Source organism: Staurois parvus, unplaced genomic scaffold (assembly GCF_062004578.1).
Source record: "Staurois parvus isolate SC_StPar_1 unplaced genomic scaffold, SC_StPar_1.0 ptg001651l, whole genome shotgun sequence".
In the NCBI taxonomy this organism is placed as follows: domain Eukaryota; kingdom Metazoa; phylum Chordata; class Amphibia; order Anura; family Ranidae; genus Staurois; species Staurois parvus.
Window position 1 is genome coordinate 178,523 of NW_028319447.1, and position 13,978 is coordinate 192,500.

A 13,978-nucleotide genomic window follows, 5' to 3' on the forward strand; every position below is an offset into this window, starting at 1 on the left:
CCCATGATCCCCTATTGCTCGGGGGGCCCCATGAGTTGTCAGTCTGCCCCTGCAGATAACCAGGACTGATGGAGATGACGGCTCTACGTGTTTTGCAGCTCCAAAGAAATTGAAATTCTGGTTTTTGATGTGTTTTACATTCAGTTGTGTCATAAATAAGATATATACGGAATTACAGATCTGATCCAAGAGGATTTATTAGAGAGATGCAGATTCACATTTTTGGAATATACGATGGTAACTGACTCTCGGCGTCTTGATGTCTCCTCCAGAATGAAGACTCTGGTGGTGTTGCTCTTGCTGGGGTCTTTGGGTCTGGCTCAGCACTGCAGCCCCCCACCTGGAGGTAAGAGTAAAAATTAACCTTCATCTGGACCAACCTTTCTTAACGTTTTTAATACTGAGGAACCCTTGAAATAATGTTTCGATTTCAGAAAACCCCCGCTACAATATACGGCATCTACAGCCAGGGGCGGACTGACAACTCATGGGGCCCCCGGGCAATAGGGGATCATGGGGCCCCTGTGCCCTTGCCCAAACTCAAAAAAGCCTATGAAAAAGGTACCAGGGGCATCTACTGACCCTGGGCCCTCGGGCGGTGCCCGAGTTTCCAAATGGTCAGTCCGCCCCTGGCACTGCCCGAGGGCCCGGGGACAGTAGGGGGCCCCATGAGATGCCCCTGGTACCTTTTTCATAGGCTTTTTTGAGTTTGGGTGAGGACACAGGGGTCCCATGATCCCCTATTGCCCGGGGGCCCCATGATTTGTCAGTCCGCCCCTGTCTACAGCGCACTATACATTAGCGCAGTAAAAATATATAATTGAAGTGCTTGTGAGCTACTATGGTGTATTAAAAAATTAACTTTATACTATTAACCAATAAATATTATTTTTGTGGTTCGCTATACACATACTCATCTTCAGGCGTGACTCTAATCAATATAATAAAAATGTGTCGCGCTCCACTAATAATCCCAATTATATTTATAACCTTATGTGATCAAATATATAAATCATATATTGGTTTTCCAATGAACAAATTGTGATATGGAAAAAATTACCATAAACCTTTAAAGCCTTTAAAACTTGGCGGACCCCTCTACCACAGTTGGGTGCACTCAGGGGCCGCGACCTGGTCTCAGTCCTGCGCCAAGTCCATCCCCACCATCAGGGGCTCTGGTGAAAATACAGACTGGGGCTTAGACTCCGCGCCCTGGGGAATCCCGTTCTGTGGGTACTAGAGATCCCGCCGGGCGGTGCCTGACAGTACCTAACGGCACCGCCCGGCCCTGACTACGCTTGTGTTCCTGAAGCCTGCTACTTCCCTGTGTCAGTCCACACATTTCTGGTCATACCCGGATCCCTAACAGAGCCCCTCCCCTACGCGTTACGCCACCGGGTCACGTGGTTTCATCAGGGGGGTTTGATCACATAAGGTTATAAATATAATTGGGATTATTAGTGGAGCGCGACACATTTTTATTACATTGATACATTAGTGCAGTGTTTCTCAACATTTTTCCGGTCAAGGTGTTATGGACAATCTCGAGGCAACCCACTCTAAAATGTAAAAAAACCCGCACCTAATAGTTTTAATTATTAATTAATCAGTCCCAGTATGTGAAAATAAGGTGCAAGGTGCTACAAAATCTTGATTGTGAACTCACTACAATACAACAGGTGCTCCACTGTGCTCAGACTGGTGGCCCACATGGACCAGGGGCGGACTGACAACTCATGGGGCCCCCAGACTATAGGGGATCATGGGGCCCCCGTGTCCTCGCCCACACCCAAAAAAGCCTATGAAAAAGCCAATCTAAGGTACTAGGAGCATCTCATGGGGCACCCTACTGACCCCGGGCCCTCGAGCAGTGCCGACTGCTTGAATGGTCAGTCCGCCCCTGACATGGACTGATACTCACTGTCATCCTGTGACCACCTATCTCTAGGATGGTCATTTTGCTCTTTTGGGACTATCCCAGTATGCAGTATTGCTAATGGTAACCACTTGTTCCTCCAAAAGTGCTCTATCAGTACCAACTCTACCCTCTCCTCCACAGGCAAAACAGGCAAATAATCAGCATGTATAAACAAACAAAAATAGACATCCCATAGTGTAAAACCACTTTTACTTTAATGGTCACAATCAGGGGTCAGGCTCGAAGACCAGTTGCTATAGCAGTCGAAAGGCTCACCTGAAACCAGCAGGATAGGTACACAGGCAGGTCACCGTGGTGGAGCAGTGGGATCACCCAAGGTGCGGAGTCTAAGTACCGACCGGTGTTCACCAGAGCTCCTGATGGTGGAGATGGATTTTGCTGCTTGTTAGCACCAGGTTGTGTTCCTCAGGATCATCCCACCAGGAGGTGAGCAAGTGGAGGTCCAGTAGCGTATAGGCAGGTAAGGATCAGACGGAAGTGTGGTCAGTAAACAAGCCAAGGTCGGTAATGAGCAATCGCAGGTTGGGATCAGGCAGAAGAGTAGTCGGGAACAAGCCAAGGGTCAACAACGAGTGGCAGCAAAATATGGATCACAGCAGAGAAGGCAAGGAGCACGATACTGGATGGAGATCTCAATAATTTGTCAAACAGGCAGTGCAGAGACATGGATTATATCAGGAAGTTCATGGGAGGAACAAGGGGTTCAAGGTTCATGACAAACAAGGTCAAGGTAGGATCATTCAAATAATTGTCAAGGGAGCTGAACAGCATTCCAGGTGGTTCAGCAAGAAGAAACATTGCAGCTCACCGCAGAAGGCCCAGGTTCGGATCCAGGTTCTGACATTAATAGTGGGGACATAACTGTAAGTTTTACACTCACAAAAGAAGTGCCCATAAATGGCGCCTGGTGTATTCAGCCTTGTTGCTTGTATGGTGAAAAAATGGCCACCACTATGGTGGCTAATCCTCCAGGCAGCATGCGTTCCAAAGGTGCAGAAGTGATGTCGGCGGAAGTTGCATCATCAAACCTCAACGTGTTTCAATCAAAGGATCATCTTCAGGAAGTACAAAATCCACCAATTTAGGGATGGTCTTTTATACCCTACGGTCACTCAGCCAATTATTTAACTAGACTGCAGCTTTGTCTCTTGTTTTAACTTACACTTGGCCATATTAGACTGCAACATTGCTGAATACAATCAGTAATTGTCAGATGCACCTGGGCTGACAAACTTCTATGAAAGCTACAATGCCGGAGAGCAAACAACAAAAAAAGAACCAAGAAGGTACCCTGGTTGAAAAAGGCTGCATTAGTTATATAGTTAGTCTGGCTGAAAAAGTCCATCCAGTTCAACTGGAGGAAGGCAAAAAAAAAACAACCCAGCAAAGCACGATCCAATTTGCTCCTGCTGGGAAAAAATTCCTTCCTGATCCCCCCGAGAGGCAATCGGATATTCCCTGGATCAACTTTCCCTAAAAAATGTTATATCCAGTTATATTCTGTGCATCTAAGAAAAGAAATTAGTGTAACGATCAAGTAGAAAAATGTTCCTTGCCTTTGTGGCCAATGGGAATAATCCCCCTTCTACACATAGCTAAAAAGATCAGTGGTTCCAGAATCAAATTATTTGAGTGGCATAAATTGCTCCTTGCTCAAGGAACCCCTAGCAACCAATGGAGGAACCCTAGGGTTCCATGAAACCCTTGTTGAGAAGGCCACTTGGACATTAGTTTGATTGTCTGGGGAGGATGTATTGACAGTACCATCAAAATTACACTCCTTATGTTGGGAGCAGGGGTGTACTGACAACTCATAGGGCCCAAGGGCAATAGGGGATCCTGGGGCCCCTGTGTCCTCACCCACACTCAAACCACACCCAAAAAAGCCTCTGAAAGGTACCAGGGGCATCTCATGTGGCCCCCCCACTGACCCCTGAATTTTAAAGTGGCAGTTTTTGGACCCCTTTGCCCAGGCATTCCCTCAGGCAGCTGGGTGAGGAGGAGAATTCACCTGGGGTCTGAGGTGAGGGCTGGAGAGCTCTCCGAGAAGAGAATCTTTGTCTTTGGACTTACACATAGTTGCTAAGGAGTTTGTCCTCAGTTCACAGATCACTTGGGCATCCTATAGACCCCTCAACCCCACCCAAGTTAAATGCCCCCTAACAAAATGAATAAAACAAGGACTGATTAATGTCTCCAGTGTGCAAGGTCTGAAGAAAATGCGTGTTGCCTGACTGTGCAGGACTAGAGGGGTACCCAAAACCTCAGCGACTCCTAAGGGGGTATTGCTACAAATGCATGAAGGTAAACCTTGAGCATTTACAACCACTTTAAGTGACCAGAAATCAATTTCAGTTGATATCTCCACCCATAGCTGCCATCCAATCCCTGGCAGAAAAGCTGGGAAATGAACCATTCATGGGGCTCCGAGTTGCCTGTGTGTGAAGGTGCTGCAGGCAAAGCTGAGTAGTCCCTGCTGACAAACTCAACGTAGGAAGAAAGGGCCACCACACATTGGATGATCCACTGGTATCCATGTTTATTGTTTAGGATAACCACAACCATGGCAATGACAGTCCCCACCTTAGGGCTGCCCCTTCTTATAGTTGTAGAGATTTCTGGATACCAGTGATTCATCTGGGGTGTGATGGCCCTTTCTTCCTGCACTGCAATTGGCTGTCGAAGTGGACACATGATCAGAAGCTGGTCCATCCAGTTCCTGATCATTAGTACAGACCGAGAGCTGTCTTTGACTGGTTGGGTTCTGTACAGGGAGACCGCCGTGAGCATAGAAACCTCTTCCTCCTATAGGTACATACACTCACTGGCAGGGCTGCTGTTAGAAACCATGGGGCCCCAAACAGCCAACCTGACAGGGCCCCCAAAGAAAACAAAGTTTACTATGCTTCAGTTATGAATGAACACAGTGAGTGATGGATATCCAATCACTCATTTGTTCATTCAGGGAAAAAAGGGGCTGATAAATGTGAGCACAGAAACCTCTTCCTTCTATAGATACATATACTCACCGGAAGGGCTGCTGTTAGAAACCACGGGGCCCCATACAGCCAACCTGACAGAGCCCCCAAAGAAAACAAAGTTTACTATGCTTCAGTTATGAATAAACACAGTGAGTGTCATGGATCTCCTCGATCCCCGCCGCGATGGTCCCGGCGCAGGAGCAGTGCACCGCCCTGTGCAGGGACACGGGCACTAGGTCCGGGCCGGCCGCGGCGTTCAAGTTCACGCATGCGCAGTAGCGGGATATTTAAATGGCCCTGAGCTGTCATTCAGTGCCTTCTGGTCTTCCTGCATCCTGTGATTCTGTGAACCTGTACCCTGTAAGTTATTGACCCGGATTGTACCTGACCTTGCTATTTTCTCCTATCCTGACCCTTGCTTTGCCTGACCTCTCTCCTGGATGCCCCCTATTGGATTTGACCTGCTGTTGCTGACCTGGCGTGTGACCCGACCATTCTCTGCCTTGTACCTTACCGTCCTCTCTGTTACTAACCCGGCCCGTCTGACCTTGCTCATCCATCCATCCGCCCATCCCTCGCAGTGGGGTCTTCTGACCTCCTCATATCAGACTCTTTCCCGTGGGAGCCCTTGGCGCATACCACTACCACTGACGGACGCACCCTGTAGCCACGACCTGGTCTCGGGGGGCTCCAAGTCCATCCCCACCATCAGGGGCCCTGGTGAACAAGCACCCTGGGACTTAGATTCCGTGCGCTGGGGACACCTATTCAGTGGAGTGCTAGTGGTACCGCCGGGCGGTCCCTTACAGTGAGTGATGAATACTGATCACTCATTGTGTTCATTCAGGGGAAAAAAGGGGCGGATAAATGTGAGCACAGAAACCTCTTCCTCCTATAGATACATACACTCACTGGCAGGGCCGCTGTTAGAAACCACGGGGCCCCATAGAGCCAACCTGATAGGGCCCCCAAAGAAAACAAAGTTTACTATGCTTCAGTCTTGAATGAACACAGTGAGAGATGGATATCCGATCACTCATTGTGTTCATTCATAAAAAAAAGTGGCTGATAAATGTGAGCACAGAAACTTCTTCCTTCTATAGTTACATACACTGACCGGCAGAGCTGCTGTTAGAAACCACGGGGCCCTATACAGCCAACTTGACAGAGCCCCCAAAGAAAACAAAGTTTACTATGCTTCAGTTATGAATGAACACAGTGAGCGATGGATACCGATCACTCGTGTTCATTCAGGAAAAAAAAGGGGGCTGATAAATGTGAGCACAGAAACCTCTTCCTCCTACAGATACATACACTTACTGGCAGGGCTGCTGTTAGAAACCACGGGGCCCCATAGAGCCAACCTGACAGGGCTCCCAAAGAAAACAAAGTTTACTATGCTTCAATCATGAATGAACACAGTGAGTGATGCATATCTGATCACTCATTGTGTTCATTCATAAAAAAAGGGGCTGATAAATGTGAGCACAGAAACCTCTTCCTCCTATAGATAAATACACTCACAGACAGGGCTGCTGTTAGAAACCACAGGGCCCCATAGAGCCAACCTGACAGAGCCCCCAAAGAAAACAAAGTTTACTATGCTTCTATTATGAATGAACACAGTGAATGATGGATACCAATCACTCATTGTGTTCATTCAGGGAAAAAAGGGCTGATAATTGCGAGGAGGGAATCTGGCAGCCATGCGGTGGGTGGGGGCACACAAAGGGGTCTGGGCAGCAGGGAGAAATGTATGGTGCACAGTGAGGGTGATAGGTGCGACGGGGGGGACAATTACTGGAACCGATCCCCTGTATGGCTCTCTCTGCAGCAGCTGAAAGCCAGTGGGAGGGAGAGGAGAAGAAACCGGCTTTCATCTGCTGCAGAGAGAGCCATACAGAGGATCGGTGGCAGTAATTGCTGCCCCCCTCCATGCCGATCACCCTCCCTGCCTACATCTGATTCACCCAGCTGTCTGGGCTCCCCTTGCTGGCCTGGGCCCCTTACAGGAGGACTGGAGGTACCCCCTTATCCACGGCCCTGCTCACCAGCCACTTTATTAGGTACATCTGTTCAATTGCTTGGCAACACAAATTGCTAATCTGTCAATCACATGGCAGCAACTCAATGCATTTAGACATCTAGATGTGGTGAAGACGAGATGTTCAACCGGCATCAGAATGGGGAAGAAAAGGGGATTTAAGTGACTTTGAAGGTGCCAGACAGCCTGCTCTGAATATTTCAAAAACTGCTGATCTCCTGGGATTTTCCCGCACAACCATTACTAGGGTTTACAGAGAATGGTCCGAAAAATGAGAAACTATCCAGTTCGTGGCAGTTGTGTGGAGGAAAATGCTTTGTTGAGGTCAGAGACGAAGGGGCAGACTGGTTCCAGATGATAGAACAGTAATTCATGTCAATTTGGACATAAGGAATGTTTCCAACACCTTGTTGAATGTACACCTCCAAGAATGAGGGCAGTTATGAAGGCAAAAGGGGGTGCAACCCGGGACCAGCAAGGTGGACCTAATAAAGTGGCCGGTGAGTGTCCGTGCACCATGTGACCATTGAAGCCCATCCTCTTCACTGAAATACATGCATTATGTGGGCGGCAAGAGGTCAGCAACATTGAAGAATGACGTAGACAATGAATGAATCCCATTACAGAATGTCACAGGCAAAATATTGACAAATATTGCAGTTTACAGGTACCTTCTCGGTGAAGAAAAATGGAAAACATTGTAGAATATATATAATTATGGGTTGTGTTTCTATTTCTCTTTCTTCAGCCACCAATATCGCCAGGAGCGGGGAAGCCTCGCAGAGTTCCACCTATGGGGGCGCTGCATCTAAGAATGGTTTAGCTGACAAGGCCATTGATGGCGTGAATGACCAAAACTGGTATCATGGCTTCTGTTCCCACACCAATGCGGACAGGTCGCCCTGGTGGAAGGTGGACCTGAAACAAAAACACAAAGTGAATGTGGTCGTGGTCTCTAGCCGCTCAGACTGCTGTTTGGAAAGGACAAGGAATCTTGAGGTCCGAATTGGAAATTCTCCGGACAATAACAACGCAGTGTGAGTACCATAGGGCTGGGATACTGGAAGGGCCGGGATACTGGAAGGGCCGGGATACGGGAAGGGCCGGGATACGGGAAGGGCCCGGGATACTGGAAGGGCCAGGATACTGGAAGGGCCAGGATACGGGAAGGGCCGGGATACGGAAGGGCCGGGATACGGGAAGGGCCGGGATACTGGAAGGGCCAGGATACGGGAAGGGCCGGGATACTGGAAGGGCCGAGATACTGGAAGGGCCAAGATACTGGAAGGGCCGGGATACTGGAAGGGCTGGGATACTGGAAGGGCCGAGATACGGGAAGGGCCGGGATAATGAAAGGGTCGGGATACTGGAGAAGCCGGGATACTGGAAGGGCCAGGATACTGGAAGGGCCAAGATACTGGAAGGGCCGGGATACTGGAAGGGCCAAGATACTGGAAGGGCCGGGATACTGGAAGGGCCGGGATACTGGAAGGGCCGGTTTACTGAAAGGGCCGAGATAATGAAAGGGTCGGGATACTGGAGAAGCCGGGATACTGGAAGGGCCGGGATACTGGAAGGGCCAAGATACTGGAAGGGCCGGGATACTGGAAGGGCCGGGATACAGGAAGGGCCGGGATACTGGAAGGGCCGGGATACAGGAAGGGCCGGGATACAGGAAGGGCCGGGATACAGTAAGGGCCGGGATACTGGAAGGGCCGGGATACGGGAAGGGCCGGGATATGGGAAGGGCCGGGATACTGGAAGGGCCAGGATACGGGAAGGGCTGGGATACTGGAAGGGCCGGGACACTGGAAGGGCCGGGATACAGGAAGGGCCGAGATACTGGTAGGGCCGGGATACTGGAAGGGCTGGGATACTGGAAGGACCGAGATACGGGAAGGGCCGAGATACAGGAAGGGCAGGGATACTGGAAGGGCCGAGATACGGGAAGGTCCGAGATACGGGAAGGGCAGGGATACTGAAAGGGCCGGGATACTGGAAGGGCCGGGATACAGGAAGGGCCGAGATACTGGAAGGGCCGGGATACTGGAAGGGCTGGGATACTGGAAGGGCCGAGATACGGGAAGGGCCGAGATACGGGAAGGGCAGGGATACTGAAAGGGCCGGGATACTGGAAGGGCCGAGATACTGGAAGGGCCGAGATACTGGAAGGGACGGAATACTGGAAGGGCTGGTTTACTGAAAGGGCCGAGATAATGAAAGGGTTGGGATACTGGAGAAGCCGGGATACTGGAAGGGCCGGGTTACTGGAAGGGCCAAGATACTGGAAGGGCCAGGATACTGGAAGGGCCGGGATACTGGAAGGGCCGGGATACTGGAAGGGCCGGGATACAGGAAGGGCCGGGATACTGGAAGGGCCGGGATACTGGAAGGGCCAAGATACAGGAAGGGCCGGGATACTGGAAGGGCCAAGATACTGGAAGGGCCAAGATACTGGAAGGGCCGGGATACTGGAAGGGCCAAGATACTGGAAGGGCCAAGATACTGGAAGGGCCGGAATACTGGAAGGGCCAAGATACTGGAAGGGCCGGGATACTGGAAGGGCCGGGATACTGGAAGGGCCGGGATACGGGAAGGGCCGGGATACTGGAAGGGCCAAGATACTGGAAGGGCCAAGATACGGGAAGGGCCGGGATACGGGAAGGGCCGGGATACTGGAAGGGCCAAGATACTGGAAGGGCCGGGATACTGGAAGGGCCGGGATACGGGAAGGGCCGGGATACTGGAAGGGCCAAGATACTGGAAGGGCCAAGATACTGGAAGGGCCAAGATACGGGAAGGGCCGGGATACGGGAAGGGCCGGGATACGGGAAGGGCCGGGATACTGGAAGGGCCAGTGTCAGTTGCCTTTAGGCTTGTGTTGATGACATCGGTTTGAGACGCTTCTGAGATCATTCAGAGTAATCCTAGAAATAAATACACAAAAAAAACGCTCACATTTTTAAGATCGCAACGTCATTCAAATTTTAGGCAAACCCGTGGAAAAGTCAACACGCTAATTTGCACCCTTATCCGTATCAGAAACAATCGTTCTCCGTGTGTGGGCGACGATTGGAAGGGGAATAAAGCATACTTCGAGCTTTGAGCGCTACTGTTCTGCTATGTTGCATGATGTTAAAGATTTACCACCCCCCCATAACTGGGCAATTTATTGCGATACGGCGCTGCGTTATTTTAACTGACAATTGGGCGGTCATGCAACGCTGTACATGGAATTTATATTACTGTTTCCCACAAATAGAGCTTTCTTTTAGTAGTATTTGATCACCTCTGCGGTTTTTATTTTTTGTGCTAGAAATGAAAAATATTTTTAATTTAACTTTTTGCTATAAAACATATCCAGTAAAAAAAAGGAAAAATCGAATTTCTGCATAAATTTTGGCTAAAATGCATTTTTCTACATATTTTTGGTAGAAAAAAATCCCAGTAAGCGAATGTTGATTGATTTTTATTTTTTGCTCTATAAATAAAAAAGGACCAATAAAAAAAAAAAATTAAAAATGTTACTTTCTGCTATAAAACATATCCAATAAAAAAAATTAAAAATCAAATTTCTGCATAAATTTAGGCTAAAATGTATTCTGTTCAGGGGCGGACTGACCATTTGGAAACTTGGGCACTGTGCCGAGGGCCCGGGGTCAGTAGGGGGCCCCATTAGATGCCCCTGGTACCTTTTTCATAGGCTTTTTTGAGTTTGGGCAAGGACACAGGGGCCCCATGATCCCCTATTGCCCAGGGGCCCCATGAGCTGTCAATCCACCCCTGATTCTGCTACATATTTTTGGTAGAAAAAAATCCCAATAAGCGAATATTGATTGATTTTTATTTTTTGCTCTATAAATAAAAAAGAACCAATAAAAAAAAAAATTTGCTTTCTGCTATAAAACATATCCAATTAAAAAAAAATAAAATAAAATTTCTGCATAATTTTAAGCTAAAATGCATTCTTCTACACATTTTTGGTAGAAAAAATCCCAATAAGTGAATATTGATTGATTTTTATTTTTTGCTCTATAAATAAAAAAGGACCAATAAAAAAAAAAAATTGCTTTCTGCTATAAAACATATCCAATAAAAAAGAAAAGAAAAGAAAATTTCTGCAAAAATCTAGGCTAAAATGCATTCTTCTACATATTTTTGGTGGAAAAAAAATCCCAATAAGCGAATATTGAATAATTTTTATTTTTTGCTATATAAATAAAAAAGGACCAATAAAATAAACAAAAATTTTACTTTCTGCTATAAAAAATATCCAATAAAAAAATAAAAAAAATAAAAAAATAAAATTTCTGTATAAATTTAGGCTAAAATGCATTCTTCTACACATTTTTGGTAGAAAAAATCCCAATAAGCGAATATTGAATAATTTTTATTTTTTGCTCTATAAATAAAAAAGGACCAATAAAAAAAATTGCTTTCTGCTATAAAACATATCCAATAAAAAAAATAATAAAATTTCTGCATAAATTTAGGCTAAAATGCATTCTGCTACATATTTTTGGTGGAAAAAAAATCCCAATAAGCGAATATTGAATAATTTTTATTTTTTGCTCTATAAATAAAAAAGGATCAATAAAAATAAAATAAACAAAAATGTTACTTTCTGCTATAAAACATATCCAATTAAAAAAAAAAAAAATTTCTGCATAAATTTAGGCTAAAATGCATTTTGCTACATATTTTTGGTAGAAAAAATCCCAATAAGCGAATATTGATTGGTTTGTGTAAGATTTATAATGTCCACAAACTATGGGGTTGATTTACTAAAGGCGAATAGACGGTGTACTCTGAAAGTACAGTTGCTCCAGAGCTTAGTAAATGAGGTGAAGCTTCACTTTGCCTGGAATATCCAATCGCAGGCAAGGAAAATAGAAAAAAAACAGCATTTTTGCTTGAACATGATTGGATGCTGGAAGTCAGTAGAACATCTGCTCATTCACTAAGCTCTGGAGCAACTGCACTTTGCAAAGTGCACAATCTAATTGCCTTTAGTAAATCAGCCCCAATGACTATTCCGGGATGCATTGTGGGAAAGTGGAAGTTAAAAATAGGAAAAAGTTTTTTTTTTTTTGGCTAAAAAAACTCTAACACAGAAAAGCGGCAAAAATCGCATTTTTAATGCAGCTTTGGTAATGTCCAATGTGGATGAGGCTTTAAAGTGATACTAAAGTTTTTCTTTTTTTTTTTTTAAATATATATATATTATAAAATACCAAACATGTCATACTTACCTGCTCCATGCAATAGTTTTGCACACAGTTGTCCCGATTCTCTTCTTCTTCATTCCAGTTCAGGAGCCATTTTTTCTTCTTTTTGTCCCCCAGTCAGTGTGGACATGATTGTTATCAGTGGGGAGTGAATGTAACACCCTCCTAGCCAGCTAGGGGGAGCAAGTCTCTGATTGTTAGTTAGAAGCTGAGTAGCTGCCTTGGTGTGATAGCTAGCAAGGTCAAATTTGGGTGAGAGCTGAAAGGCTCTCTGGAATTTCCCCCTGCTCTAGGACTTTGGAGAAAGAGCTGGAAGCAGTTGGGCAGATGTGAGGAATGGCTGGTCTGTACTCTTGGAGGATCCTGGCCAATCCCCAACAGGAGGCTTGGCAAGGGGCCAGGATAGCCTTTAAGAGGAGAGTTGGAGGAGAGTTTGGGTGGAAGATGGAGAAGAAGTGAGTCTGGAGCCTGGGAGGAGGACCAGATGGGAGAGGGGCTCACCTCCAGGCAGGGACCATGGAAGGAGGAAAGCTTGGAATTTCACTGGCCCCCTTAGAGAGAGGACCACCTATGTGGTAGGGAAGGAGCAGCCCAGCTAGAAGGCCTGGTAGCAGCCACCAACCCATCAGTAATTCAGGAGAAGGACTAAGTGAGTAGACCTTCACCCCCTGGGACAGATAGGGGAAGGAGCTCTCTGGTGGGAAACCAGATTAGCAACTACCCGGGACCGTCTTACTTTAACAAGGCAGGCACTGGATCCCCTACTCAGGGATTTACCTCAGATTGATGGATGAGAGGAGGATTCATCTGGGGTCTGGGGTGGTACTACAGGAGATGCCGGCCAGCTCTCTGAGAAGAGGATTTTGCTGTAAAAAATGTGTATATAGTTACAGAAAGTTGTCCTCGGTTTCTCAGTTCCATTGGGCAACCTGTACAACCCCTCACCCCATCCAAGTTCAATTCCCCCAATGAAGCTTCAAAACAAAGATCAAGGACTGGTTACTGTCTCCTGGATGCAAGTTGATGAGGCAAATGCGTCTTGCCTGACCAAAAACCATATAATATGAGGTGGGCCCTTGCACTACATAGATGAAGGTAAATCTAAAGAAAATTGAGCAGAAATTGGACAGAAAATTGTATAGTGTATGGCCAGCCTAAGTCAGTCTTCCAGAAACCACTCTGCTCATCTCTATTGCCTAGTTACTGAAAAGGAATGAATGGCATTTTCTACATCATTGTTTTGGCCTTCGTTTGTCCTCCACAGGTGCGGGAAGATTACCAGAGCTTCTTCTGCAACAACGACTTTCTGTTGTAATGGGATGGAGGGTCGATATGTCAGCGTGGTGATTCCGGGGCGCAATGAATACCTGCACCTGTGCGAAGTGGAGGTCTATGGTGACCCCGTGACTCAGGAGAAGCATGTCTGCTGGTAAACCAGAAGAAATACTAAAAGTTCAGCACAAATTTTCACATCCATAGAAAACGTCCTGAAGACCCTCAAAAATCGACACCTCTGGATTTCCATTTGGCTGGAGGAGGATGACGTCCGTTCTACACCTTGTAGGCACGACTCAAGAAACTCTTCACAAACATCTGTCCGAATTGTATGTTGACTTTGCGTGAAAATAATGCTCAACCTTCACCAAACCTTCACCCAACCTTCACCTAACCTTCACTCAACCTTCACCTAACCTTCACCCAACCTTCACCTAACCTTCACTCAACCTTCACCTAACCTTCCCCCAACCTTCACCTAACCTTCACCCAACCTTCACCTAACCTTCAC

The 13,978-nt window shown here is 46.8% G+C and overlaps 1 protein-coding gene across 1 annotated transcript in view; it reads left to right on the plus strand.

Moving 5' to 3' along the window:
- Positions 1-226: 226 nt before the first annotated feature.
- The window catches only part of LOC149434856 (fucolectin-like), a 14,600-nt gene continuing 848 nt past the window's right edge, over positions 227-13,978 (plus strand). Inside the window, exons 1-3 of the mRNA XM_089663298.1 lie at positions 227-346; positions 7,713-8,001; positions 13,457-13,978. The exon at positions 13,457-13,978 is cut by the window's right edge and continues 848 nt beyond it. Of these exons, the coding sequence (XP_089519424.1) occupies positions 235-346; positions 7,713-8,001; positions 13,457-13,625 (570 nt within the window). The 5' untranslated portion in view covers positions 227-234 and the 3' untranslated portion in view covers positions 13,626-13,978. The remainder of the gene's footprint in view (positions 347-7,712; positions 8,002-13,456) is intronic.